The sequence below is a fragment of the Tachyglossus aculeatus genome, chromosome X1 (assembly GCF_015852505.1).
Source record: "Tachyglossus aculeatus isolate mTacAcu1 chromosome X1, mTacAcu1.pri, whole genome shotgun sequence".
Classification (NCBI taxonomy): domain Eukaryota; kingdom Metazoa; phylum Chordata; class Mammalia; order Monotremata; family Tachyglossidae; genus Tachyglossus; species Tachyglossus aculeatus.
The window spans coordinates 12,658,012-12,671,840 of record NC_052101.1 but is presented as its reverse complement, the minus strand read 5'-3'; the positions used below and the strand labels follow the sequence as shown (position 1 = coordinate 12,671,840).

Sequence of the window (13,829 nt, the reverse complement as noted above, 5' to 3'; positions counted from 1 at the left end):
CAACAAAATAAATAGAATAGTAAATACGTACCAAACGTTTTCCAATGGCTAACACTGTCCAAATATTTCCTAACATAGTGTTGTGATGACTCAGCCAAGAGGAAAAAGTCTCAATTGTGTTTTCAACACAGTCTTATAGACGTCTCTTAAATAGCTGAGGCAGAAAGAAATATTGGATACCAACAGCATCTCAATCTTCCTTGTCCCGTAGCAGGGCATTGGAGAATTTCATCGTTTGGAGAAAGTCTTGCCATCATCATTATTATATCTGTACATATTTATTATCCTATTTATTTTGTTGTACTTTCCAAGCGCTTAGTCCAGTGCTCCGCACACGGTAAGCGCTCAGTAAATGTGACTGAATGAATGAACCTATACTTCTATCATTTACATTGATGGTATTGATGCCTGTTTACTTGTTTTCTTGTCTGTCTCCCCCCTTCTAGACTGTGCGCCCATTGTTGGGTAGGGACCGTCTCTATATGTCGCCGACTTGGACTTCCCAAGCGCTTAGTACAGTGCTCCGCACACAGTAAGCGCTCAGTAAATACGATGGAATGAATGAATGAATTAAAATAAAAAGAATGGTAAATATGTACCAAACGTTTTCCAATGGCTGTTAACACTGTCCAAATATTTCCTAACACAGTGTTGTGATGAACCAGCCAAGAGGAAAAAGTCTCAACTGTATTTTCAACACAGTCTTATAGACGTCTCTTAAATATCTGAGGCGGAAAGAAGTATTGGATATTGGATTGGATTGAAGCGCCCAATAAATATGATTAAATGAATGATGGAATGAAGACAGAGGTTAAGGCAGTTGTATAACACTAATAATAATAATAGTATTTGCTACCTGCTTCCTACGTGCCAAGCACTGTTCTAAGCGCTGGGGTAGATACAAGGTGATTTTATTTATTTATTTATTTATTTATTTTATTTGTACATGTCTATTCTATTTATTTTATTTTGTTAGTATGTTCGGTTTTGTTCTCTGTCTCCCCCTTTTAGACTGTGAGCCCACTGTTGGGTAGGGACTGTCTCTATATGTTGCCAATTTGTACTTCCCAAGCGCTTAGTACAGTGCTCTGCACAGAGTAAGTGCTCAATAAATACGATTGATGATGGTGATAATAACAATGGTGGCATATATTAAGTGCTTCATTCATTCATTCAATCGTATTTATTGAGCGCTGACTGTGTGCAGAGCACTGGACTAAGCGCTTGGGGAGTTCATTCATTCAATCGTATTTATTGAGCGCTTACTGTGTGCAGAGCACTGGACTAAGCGCTTGGGAAGTACAAGTTGGCAACATCTAGAGACGGTCCCAGTGCAGTGCACAAAGTAAGGGCTCAGTAAATAGGATTGATTGATCAATCGATCAATCTGCAAACATTCACACACCAAGTGTGTGTGTGTGTGTGTACCGCGGCCAATTTAGTGCATGCTCAGGGCTAAGGTTTTTCCCGTGTTTTTCTCTCCCCTTCTTTCCTCACCACGAGCATGCGCTTTTCCTCGCCTCTCTGAGGCGCTGGGTTGAGATTAGCTGCTCGTAAGAAATAGGAAAAAACTCCCCAAATATTACAGCAAAATCTGCGTTAATGTTTATCCTGACAAAGGACAAGGTGCTTCAAAAAGGAGTAATTCGCTGGTAGTGTACGTGACACTTCTTTTTCTCCGTGACACGCAAATTCGTGAAGCGTTTCATAGTTTTCATTGATTTTCTTAACGATGTGCGTCTAGCTTTATTTATTCCGGTGACTTGACACCTGTCCAAGTGTTTTGTTTTGTCGTCTGTCTCCCCCTTCTAGACTGTGAGCCCGTTGTCGGGTAGGGACTGTCTCTATAATGTTGCCAACTTGGACTTTCCAAGCGCTTAGTACAGTGCTCTGCACACAGTAAGCGCTCAATACATACGACTGAATGGTTTGCACATCTAAGCACTTAATACATGCCTTCATTATTATTTCTAGTTTGTGAGCCCGCTGTTGGGTAGGGACCGTCTCTAGATGTTGCCAACTTGTACTTCCCAAGCGCTTAGTACAGTGCTCTGCACACAGTAAGCGCTCAATAAATACGATTGATTGATTGATTGATTGACCATCTCTAGAGGTTGCCGACTTGGACTTCCCAAGCACTTAGTCCTGTGCTCTACACACAGTAAATGCTCAATAAATACCAATAAATGAATGAATGGTTTGCACACAGTAAACGCTCAATAAATACCAATAAATGAATGAATGAATGAATGAATGGTTTGCACACAGTAAGCACTCAATAAATACCAATAAATGAATGAATGAATGGTTTGCACATAGTAAGCGCTCAATAAATACCAATAAATGAATGAATGAATGGTTTGCACATAGTAAGTGCTCAATAAATACCAATAAATGAATGAATGGTTTGCACATAGTAAGCGCTCAATAAATACCAATGAATGAATGAATGAATGGTTTGCACATAGTAAGCGCTCAATAAATACCAATAAATGAATGAATGGTTTGCACATAGTAAGCGCTCAATAAATACCAATAAATGAATGAATGGTTTGCACATAGTGCTCAATAAATACCAATGAATGAATGAATGAATGGTTTGCACATAGTAAGTGCTCAATAAATACCAATAAATGAATGAATGGTTTGCACATAGTGCTCAATAAATACCAATAAATGAATGAATGAATGGTTTGCACATAGTAAGCGCTCAATAAATACCAATAAATGACTGAATGAACGGTTTGCACATAGTAAGCGCTTAATAAATGCCCTCATCATTATGATTTGTAGGCTGTGAGCCCGCTGTTGGGTAGGGACTGTCTCTAGAGATTGTCGACTTGGACTTCCCAAGTGCCTAGTCCAGTGTTGTGCACATAGTAAGCGCTCAATAAACACCAATAAATGAATGAATGGTTTGCACATAGTAAGTGCTCAATAAATACCAATAAATGACTGAATGAATGGTTTGCACATAGTAAGTGCTCAATAAATACCAATAAATGACCGAATGAATGGTTTACACATAGTAGGCACTTAATAAATGCCCTCATCATTATGATTTGTAGGCTGTGAGCCCGCTGTTGGGTAGGGACTGTCTCCAAAGGTTGATGACTTGGACTTCCCAAGCGCCTAGTCCAGTGTTGTGTGCACAGTAAGTGCTCAATAAGTACCAATAAATGGCTGAATGAATGGTTTGCACATAGTAAGCGCTCAATAAATACCAACAAATGACAGAACGAATGGTTTGCACATAGTAAGCGCTTAATAAATGCCCTCCTCATTATGATTTGTAGGCTGTGAGCCCGCTGTTGGGGTCGGGCCCGTCCCTAGAGGTTGCCGACTTGGACTTTCCAAGCGTTTAATACAGAGCTGCGCACATAGTAAGCGCTCAATAAATACCAATCAATGGCTGAATGAATAGTTTGCACACGGTAAGCGCTCAATAAATACCACAAAACGACCGAATGAATGGCTTGCACATAGTAAGCGCCCAATATATACGATTTCACGACTGAATGATTGGTTTGCACATAGTAAGCGCTTAATAAATGCCCTCATCATTATTATTTGTAGGCTGTGAGCCCGCTGTTGGGTAGGGACCGTCTCTAGAGGTTGCCGACTTGGTCTTTCCAAGCGCTTAATACAGCGCTGCGCACACAGTAAGCGCTCAATAAATACCAATCAATGGCTGAATGAATGGTTTGCACACAGTAAGCGCTCAGTAAATACCACTAAATGACCGAATGAATGGTTGGCACATAGTAAGCGCCCACTATATACGACTGAACAACTGAATGATTGGTTTGCACATAGTAAGCGCCTAATAAATGCCCTCCTCCTCATTATGACTTGTATAGCCGTGAGCCGAATGCGGGGTCGGCCCCGTCTGTAAGTGTCGCGCTTCACAAATGCCATTATTATTATTGTTATACAAGGCCAGTAACAAGTATCTATGCAAGGCCATAGGGCAGATAACAACAACCAGTAAGCGCTTAACAAATACCATTATTATTATTATTATTATTATTATTATTATTATTATTATTCAAGGCCAAGAACAAGTAACCAGTATCTATGCAAGGCCAAAGGGCAGATAACAACAACCTGCACAAGGCAGTGATAACAGAGAATAAGGAGAATTTGTAACAGCCTGCAAAGCCCTGTTCTAAGCACTGGGGAGGTTACAAGGTGATCAGGTTGTCCCCCGTGGGACTTCCAGTCTTCATCCCCATTTTGCAGATGAGGGAACTGAGGCCCAGAGAATAATGATAATAATAATGGCATTTATTAAGGGCTTACTATGTGCAAAGCACTGTTCTAAGCACTGGGGAGGTTACAAGGTGATCAGGTTGCCCCCCGTGGGACTTCCGGGCTTCATCCCCATTTTGCAGATGAGGGAACTGAGGCCCAGAGAATAATAATAATAATAATAATAATAATGATAATAATAATGGCATTTATTAAGGGCTTACTATGTGCAAAGCACTGTTCTAAGCACTGGGGAGGTTACAAGGTGATCAGGTTGCCCCCCGTGGGACTTCCGGGCTTCATCCCCATTTTGCAGATGAGGGAACTGAGGCCCAGAGAATAATAATAATAATAATAATGATAATAATAATGGCATTTATTAAGGGCTTACTATGTGCAAAGCACTGTTCTAAGCACTGGGGAGGTTACAAGGTGATCAGGTTGCCCCCCGTGGGACTTCCAGGCTTCATCCCCATTTTGCAAATGAGGGAACTGAGGCCCAGCGAATAATAATAATAATAATAATATTGATAATAATAATGGCATTTATTAAGGGCTTACTAAGTGCAAAGCACTGTTCTAAGCCCTGGATGAAGACTGGGAGCCTGATCACCTGATCAAGCGTGGCTCAGTAGGAAAGAGCCCGGGCTTTGGAGTCAGAGGTCATGGGTTCAAATCCCGACTCTGCCGATTGTCAGCTGTGTGACTTTGGGCAAGTCACTTCTCTGGGCCTCAGTTACCTCATCTGGAAAATGGGGACTGAGACTGTGAGCCCCATGAGGGCCAAACTGACAATCTTGTAGCCTCCCCAGTGCTTAGAACAGTGCTTGGCACATAGTAAGCGCTTAATAAATGCCATCCTTATTAAGCGCTCAGTACAGTGCTCTGCACATAGGAAGCGCTCAATCAATACGATTGGCGATGATGATGATGATCAATTGCTTAGTACAGTGCTCTGCACATAGTAAGCGCTCAATAAATACGATTGATGATGAGGATGTATCCCCCCCCCAGTGCTTAGAACAGTGCTTTGCACATAGTAAGCGCTTAATAAATGCCATTATTATTAAGCGCTCAGTACAGTGCTCTGCACATAGGAAGCGCTCAATAAATACGATTGGCGATGATGATCAAGCGCTTAGTACAGTGCTCTGCACGTAGTAAGCGCTCAATAAATACGATTGATGATGAGGATGTATCCCCCCCCCCCAGTGCTCAGAACAGCGCTTTGCACAGAGTAAGCGCTTAATAAATGCCATCACCTGTGCCGTGCGCGCAGGGGAGGCGTTCAATACATAGGACGGAATATGGGTGGGGGGGTGGGGCCGTCCGGGGGCGTCCCCCCCGCTCCCCCCGCTCCCCTCCCCCCCCCCGCGGTACCTTGTAGGACGGGCCGGGCCGCCGGCTCTGGGTTCGAATCCTCCGGCTCCGGGCCGGGCACGGGGGGGGCGCCGGCCGGCCATAAAGCCCCCGGGGCGGCGGCGGCGGCGGCGGCGACGGCGCGCGCACGCGCACGGGCGGGAGGGTCACACGCGCGCGCGCGCGCCGGCGGGATGGTTACACGCGCGCACGCGCCGGCGGGAGGGTTACACGCGCGCACGCGCCGGCGGGAGGGTTACACGCGCGCGCGCACGCACGCGGGTCGCGCGCGCACGCGGACGGCCGTGCGTGCGCGCGCCCCCTCCGGCCCCCGGCCCCGCACTGCGCATGCCCAGGCGCCGCTCCCGGCCGACCCCGTCCGCCCCGCTCCGCCGGACCGCGTTTTGGCGGCGGCCGAGGAGCGGTTGGGAAAGGGGGGGGAGGGGGGGGGAGGAAGGGGGGAGGGAAGGGGGGGAAGGAAGGGGGGAGGGGGGAAAGGGGGAGAGGGGACCGAGGGGGGAAGGGAGGGGGGAAAGGGGGAGGGGGGAAAGCGGGAAGGGGGAGGGGGGGAAGAGGGGGGAGGGGGGGAGGGGGGGGAGGGAAGGGAGGGGTAGGGGGGGAGGGAAGGGAGGGGGAAGGGGGGAAGGAAGGGGGGAGGGGAGGGGAGGGAGGGGGAAGGGGGGAGGGGAGGGAGGGAAGGGAGGGGGAAGGGGGAGGGAAGGGAGGGGGAAGGGGGGAAGGAAGGGGGGAAGGAAGGGGGAGGGGAGGGAGGGGGGAAGGAAAGGGGAGGGGAGGGAGGGGGGAAGGAAGGGGGAGGGGAGGGAGGGGGAAGGGGGGAGGGGAGGGAGGGAAGGGAGGGGGAAGGGGGGAGGGAAGGGAGGGGGAAGGGGGAAGGGAGGGGGGAGGGAGGAAAGGGGAGGGGGGAAAGGGGGAGGGGGGAAGGAAGGGGAGGGGACGGAAGGGGGAGGGAGGGGGAAGGGGGGAGGGAAGGGGGGAGGGAGGGGGAAGGGGGGATGGAAGGGGGAGGGAGGGGGAAGGGGGGAAGGAAGGAGGGGGAGGGGGGAAGGGGGGGAGAGGGGAGGGAGGAAAGGGGAGGGGGGAAGGGGGGAGGGGGAGGGAGGAAAGGGGAGGGGGGAAGAGGGAGGAAAGGGGAGGGGGGAAGAGGGAGGAAAGGGGAGGGGGGAAGAGGGAGGGGGGAACGAAGGGGGGAAGGGGGAGGAGGGGGGAGGGGGCCGGCTCATCCCCGCATTCATCCAATCCTACGGAGTACTCATTCATTCGCTCAAATAATGATGATAATAATAATAAGGATGGCATTTGTTCAGCGCTTACTCTGTGCCAAGCTCCGTTCTAAGCGCTGGCGCGGGGGGGGGGGGGGGGGGGGTAACAAGGGGATGAGGCTGTCCGGCGCGGGGCTCCCAGTCCTCATCCCCCTTTGTACAGGTGAGGCCCGCTGAGGCCCCGAGAAGTGAAGTGACTTGCCCCGGGTCACCCAGCGGACTTGTGGCGGAGGCGGGATTCGAACCCATGAGCCGTGACGGCGTTTCATTAAGCGCTTACTCTGTGCGCGGCGCCGTTCTGAGCGCTCAACCGTACGGGACGCTCGTTCGTTCGTTCAACCGTATAGAATACTCATTCGTTCGCTCAATCGTACGGCATGCTCATTCATTCGTTCAGTCGTACGGAATACTCATTCATTCGTTCAATCGTACGGAATACTCGTTCATCCGCTCAACCGTTTGGAATACTCATTCATTCGTTCAATGGTATAGAATACTCATTCATTCGCTCAATCGTACGGAATACTCATTCATTCATTCAGTCGTACGGCATGCTCATTCATTCGCTCAACCATATGGCATACTCGTTCATCCGCTCAACCGTATTGCATACTCATTCATTCGTTCAATCGTATAGAATATTCATTAGCTCAATCGTACGGAATACTCATTCATTCGCTCAACCGAATGGAATACTCGTTCATTCGCTCAGCCGTATTGAATACTCATTCATTCAATCCGACGGAATACTCATTCATTCGCTCAACCCTATGGAATACTCATTCATTCGTTCAATCGTATAGAATACTCATTCATTCTCTCAATCGTGTGGAATACTCATTCATTCGTTCAATCGTATGGCATACTCATTCATCCGCTCAACCGCATTGCATGCACATTCATTCACTCCACTGTGTGGAATACTCATTCATTCAATCGTACGGAATGCTCATTCATTCACTTAACCGAATTGAATACTCATTCATTCGCTCAGCCGTATTGAATACCCATTCATTCAATCGTACAGAATACTCATTCTATTCTCCCAACCGTATGGAATACACATTCATTCATTCATTCATTCATTCAATCATATGGAATATTCATTCACTCAACCATATGGAATACTCATTCATTCAATCGTAGGGAATACTCATTCATTCACTCAACAGTATTCCACACACATTCATTCAATCATACGGAATACTCATTCATTCGCTCCACCATATGGAATACTCATTCATTCACTCAACCATATGGAATACACATTCATTCGCTCAACCATATGGAATACTCATTCATTCAATCATAAGGAATACTCATTCATTCGCTCAACCCTATGGAATGCTCATTCATTCATTCAATGTACGGAATACGCATTCATTCGCTCAGCCGTATGGAATACTCATTCATTCATTCAATCATATAGAATACTCATTCATTCGCTCAACCCTATGGAATGCTCATTCATTCATTCAATCCTACAGAATACCCATTCATTCGCTTAACCGTATGGAATACTTATTCATTCATTCAATCGTATAGAATGCTCATTCATTCGCTCAATTCTATGGCATACTCATTCATTTGCTCAACCATATGGCATACTCATTCATTCGCTCAACCGTATTGCATACGCATTCATTTGCTCAACCGAATGGAATACTCATTCATTCAATCATATGGAATGCTCATTCATTCACTCAACCGTATTGCATACGCACTCATTTGCTCAACCGAATGGAATACTCATTCATTCAATCATATGGAATGCTCATTCATTCACTCAACCGAATTGAATACTCATTCATTCGCTCAGCCGTATTGAATCCTCATTCATTCAATCATATGGAATACTCATTCATTCACTCAACCGAATTGAATGCTCATTCACTTGCTCAACCGTATTTAATGCTCATTCATTCATTCAGTCAATCATATGGAATACTCATTCATTCACTGAACCATATGGAATACTCAGTCATTCAATCGTAGGGAATACTCATTCATTCACTCAACGGTATTCCATGCGCATTCATTTGCTCCACCATATGGAATACTCATTCATTCGCCCCACCATATAGAATACTCATTCATTCACTCCACCATATGGACTACACATTCATTCACTCAACCATATGGAATACTCATTCATTCAATCGCACAGAAAACTCACTTATCTGCTCAACCATATGGAATACTCATTCATTCAATCGTACGGAAAACTCATTCATCTGCTCAACCGTATGGAATACTCATTCATTCGCTCAACCGTATGGAATACTCATTCATCTGCTCAACCGTATGGAATACTCATTCATTCGCTCAACCGTATGGAATACGCATTCATTCGCTCAACCGTACGGAATACTCATTCATTCGCTCAACCTTATTGAACACTCATTCATTCAATCATATGGAAAACTCATTCATTCATTCAATCGTGTTTATTGAGCGCTTACTGTGTGCAGAGCACTGTACTAAGCACTTGGGAAGTACAAGTTGGCAACAGATAGAGACGGTCCCTACCCCAATCGTATGGAATACTCATTCATTCACTCAACAGTATTGCATACCCATTCATTTGCTCAGCCATATGGAATACTAATTCATTCAATTGTATGGAATACTCATTCATTCACTCAACCGTATTGAATATTAATTCATTCAATCGTATGGAATACTCATTCATTCACTCATTCAATTTTATGGAATACTCATTCATTCGCTCAACCGTATTGCATACTCATTCATTCGCTCAACCGTATGGAATACGCATTCATTCATTCAATCGCATTTGTTGAGTGCTTACTCTGTGCAGAGCACTGTACTAAGCGCTTGGGAAGTACAAGTTGGAAACATATAGAGACGGTCGCTACCCAACAGCGGGCTCACAGATATTAACAAAATAAAATAATTAGAATAGTAAATATGTACTCATTCATTCATTCAACCTTATGGAATACTCATTCATTCACTCAATCGTGTTGGCAACATCTAGAGCCGGTCCCTACCCAACAGCGGGCTCACAGTCTAGAAGGGGGAGACAGACAACATAAAAAACCGTATTAACAAAATAAAATAAATAGAATAAATATGTACAAATAAAATAAGGTTGCCAACTTGTACTTCCCAAGCGCTTAGTCCAGTGCTCTGCGCACAGTAAGCGCTCGATAAATACAATTGAATAAATGAATGAATGAGTGAATAAATAAATAAGCTGTGTGACTTTGGGCAAGTCACTTCACTTCTCTGGGCCTCAGTTCCCTCATCTGTAAAATGGGGATGAAGACTGGGAGCCCCCCGTGGGACAAACTGATCACCTTGTATTCCCCCCCAGCGCTTAGAACAGTGCCTTGCACATAGTAAGCGCTTAATAAATGCCATCATTATTATTATTATTATTAAATGCCATCATCATTATTGAATGAATGAATGAATGAATCAATCAATCAATCGTATTTATTGAGTGCTTACTGTGTGCAGAGCACTGTACTAAGCGCTTGGGAAGTACAAGTTGGCAACATATAGAGACAGTCCCTACCCAACAGTGGGCTCACAGTCTAACAGGAGGAGAGAATGAATGAATGAATGAATGAATGAATGAATGAATGTTGAATGAATGAATGAATGACGCTCCCCCCCCGCCAAAGGCATGCCGTGGCCCTGGCGCAAGCGCCCTACTGGCAGCTTGTAGCCCTGGCGCATGCGCTCTGCTGGCAGGCCGCGGCCCTGGCGCATGCGCCCTGAAGCGGCCGAGCCGTCCAGGCTCGGGGCCCCGCCCCTAGAGTCGGTGCGAAAACCCGGCCCGGATCCGGGGAAAAGACCGTGGGAGCGGCCGGCGAGGGGTGCGGGGGGCGCATGCCCAGTGTGTCCCCTTCAAACGCGGCGCGCGCCGCGGGCCCCGCCTCCCGCCCCGGAAGTGCCGGCTGGGGATTGGGCAGCCGGGGTTGACGTCACTTCCGCTCAGGCCGAGGCCAACTTTTCCCGCCTTTCGGGGCGGGCCTCTGGCCGTGATGGCTGCTGAGGCGATGATCATGAGAAATAATTATATTATCAATGTACAATCACAATAAATCATCAGGCAATGATGATAGAATCATCAAATTATTTTATTGCTAGAATTAACATGCATCGTCAAATCAGATTATTAGATCAACAACTGCCATGATATAGAATTAATACATGACATAAAAATCAAATTATGATATAATCAGATGCCATTAGTAATCATAAATAATGATGTAATTCATTAAGCGCTTACAAAGAGGGAACTGAGGCCCAGAGAAGTGAAGTGACTTGCAGTTGTCCACTAGCGGACTTGACATATCTGACTCCATTTTGTTTATGCTGACAGTAACCCTTCATTTTGTGCAGGCCGGGAGAACAACTCCTTTTTGTAGTTTATGCAAGGCTCAGCAACAGATGGCTCGGTGGAGAGAGCCCCAGCTTGGGACTCAGAGGTCATGGGTTCGAATCCCAGCTCTGCCACATGTCTGCTGTGTGACTTTGGGCAAGTCACTTCACTTCTCTGAGACTCAGCTACCTCATCTGTAAAATGGGGTTTTAGACTTTGAGCCCCACGTGGGACAACCCGATCACGTTGTATCCCCCTCCAGTGCTTTGAATTGTGCTTTGCACATAGTAAGCGCTTAACAAATACCATTATTATTATTATTATTATTATTATTCAAGGCCAGTAATCAATAAATCAATCATTTACTGAGTGCTTACTGTGTGCAGAGCACTGTACTAAGTGCTTGGGAAGTACAAGTTGGCAACATATAGAGACAGTCCCTACTCAACAGTGGGCTCACCGTCTAGAAGGGGGAGACAGAGAACAAAACCAAACATACTAACAAAATAAAATTAATAGAATAGATATGTACAAGTAAAATAAATAAATAAATAAATAAATAAATAAATAAATAAATTGAGTAATAAATCTATACAAACACATATACATATATCCAGGTGCTGTGGGGAAGGGAAGGAGGTAAGATGAGGGGGATGGAGAGGGGGACAAGTATCTATGCAAGGCCATAGGGCAGATAACAACAACCTAGTAAGCGCTTAACAAATGCCATTATTATTATTATTATTATTATTCAAAGCCAGTAACAGGTAACAAGTATCTATGCAAGGCCATAGGGCAGATAACAACAACCTGCACAAGACAGTGAGAACAGAGAGTAATGAGAATTTGTAACACCCTGTCACAGGATTCCTGAAATTCCCAAATGCTCCGCTCCCATGTTGCTGTAACTCAATAAAAGAAACAGTGAGAATGGGATCGGGGCTGCTTGTCACTCAAACGGGCAGGTAGCCACTTTCCTTCTTTGCTGCTCTATCTGAACTCATGGCTCCCACTCACTCAATCAATCAATCGTATATATTAATAATGATGGCATTTGTTAAGCGCTTACTATGTGCAGAGCACTGTTCTAAGCGCTGGGGGGGATACAAGGTGATCAAGTTGTCCCACGTGGGGCTCACAGTCTTAATCCCCATTTTACAGATAAGGAAACAGGCTCAGAGAAGTTAAGTGACTTGCCCAAGGTCACACAGCAGACATGTGGCGGAGCCAGGATTCGAACCCATGACCTCTGACTCCGAAGCCCGTGCTCTTTCCCATGAGCCACGCTGCTTCTCCTATTTACTGAGCGCTTACTGTGTGCAGAGCACTGTACTAAGCGTCATTTTTCCTATCTGCGTCACCACCCTGGGTACAAGAACCCTGCGGCCGATTTACACCCATTAACCTATTTTGCTCCCTACTTGTTGACAACACTTGCCCATAGTCACCCAGCTGACCAGTGGTAGAGCCAGGATTAGAACCCATGACCTCTGACTCCAAAGCCCAGGCGCTTTCCACTTATAATAATAATTATAATAATAATAATAATAATAATAATAATCATAATAATAATGTTGGCATTTGTTAAGCGCTTCCTATGTGCAAAGCACTGTTCTAAGCGCTTGGGGGGATACAAAGTGATCAGGTTGTCCCACGTGGGGCTCGCAGTCTTAATCCCCATTTTACAGATGAGGGAACTGAGGCTCAGAGAAGTTAAGTGACTTGCCCAAGGTCACATAGCAGACATGTGGCAGAGACGGGATTCGAACCCATGATCTCTGACTCCAAAGCCCGGGCTCTTTCCACTGAGCCATGCTGCTTCTCTCAAGAATCACAACAAATAATTTTACAATGATTATAGAATCGTCATCAAATCATATTGTCGATAGAATTAACATGCATCATCAAATCAAATTATTAGATCACCAACTGCCATGATATAGAATTAATATATGACATAAAATCAAATTATTGTATAATCAAATGCTATTATCAATCATAAATAATGCTGGCATTTATTAAGCACTTACTACGTGCAAAGCACTGTTCTAACTGCGGGGGTGATACAAGGTGATCATGTTGTCCCCCTTGGGGCTCACAGTCTTCATCCCCATTTTACAGATGAGGAAACTGAGGCCCAGAGAAGTGAAGTGACTTGCCCAAAGTCACCCAGCTGACCAGTGGCAGAGCCAGGATTAGAACCCATGACCTCTGACTCCAAGGCCCAGGTGCTTTCCACTTATTATCATTACAGAATCACAACAAATAATTTTAGAATGATTATGGAATCATCATCAAATTATATTGTCCATCCAATTAAAATGCATCATCAAATCAATTATTAGGTCATCATCTGCCATGATATAGGATTAATATAGGACATAAAATCAAATTATTATATAACCAGACGCCATTATTAATCATATATAATGATGACATTTATTAAGCACTTACTATGTGCAAAGCACTGTTCTAAGCGCTGGGGAGGTTACAAGGTGATCAGGTTGTACCCCGTGGGGCTCCCAGTCTTCATCTCCATTTTAAAGATGAGGGAACTGAGGCCCAGATAATAATAATAATAA

General features: G+C 45.3%; 1 protein-coding gene across 1 annotated transcript in view; it reads right to left on the bottom strand.

The window, feature by feature from the left end:
* The window catches only part of MCPH1 (microcephalin 1), a gene marked incomplete at its 5' end in the record, with an annotated part of 367,307 nt that extends 361,564 nt beyond the window's left edge, over positions 1–5,743 (bottom strand). The window contains one exon of the mRNA XM_038771659.1: positions 5,632–5,743. Coding sequence (XP_038627587.1) covers positions 5,632–5,743 — 112 coding nt within the window. The remainder of the gene's footprint in view (positions 1–5,631) is intronic.
* Positions 5,744–13,829: the final 8,086 nt, after the last annotated feature.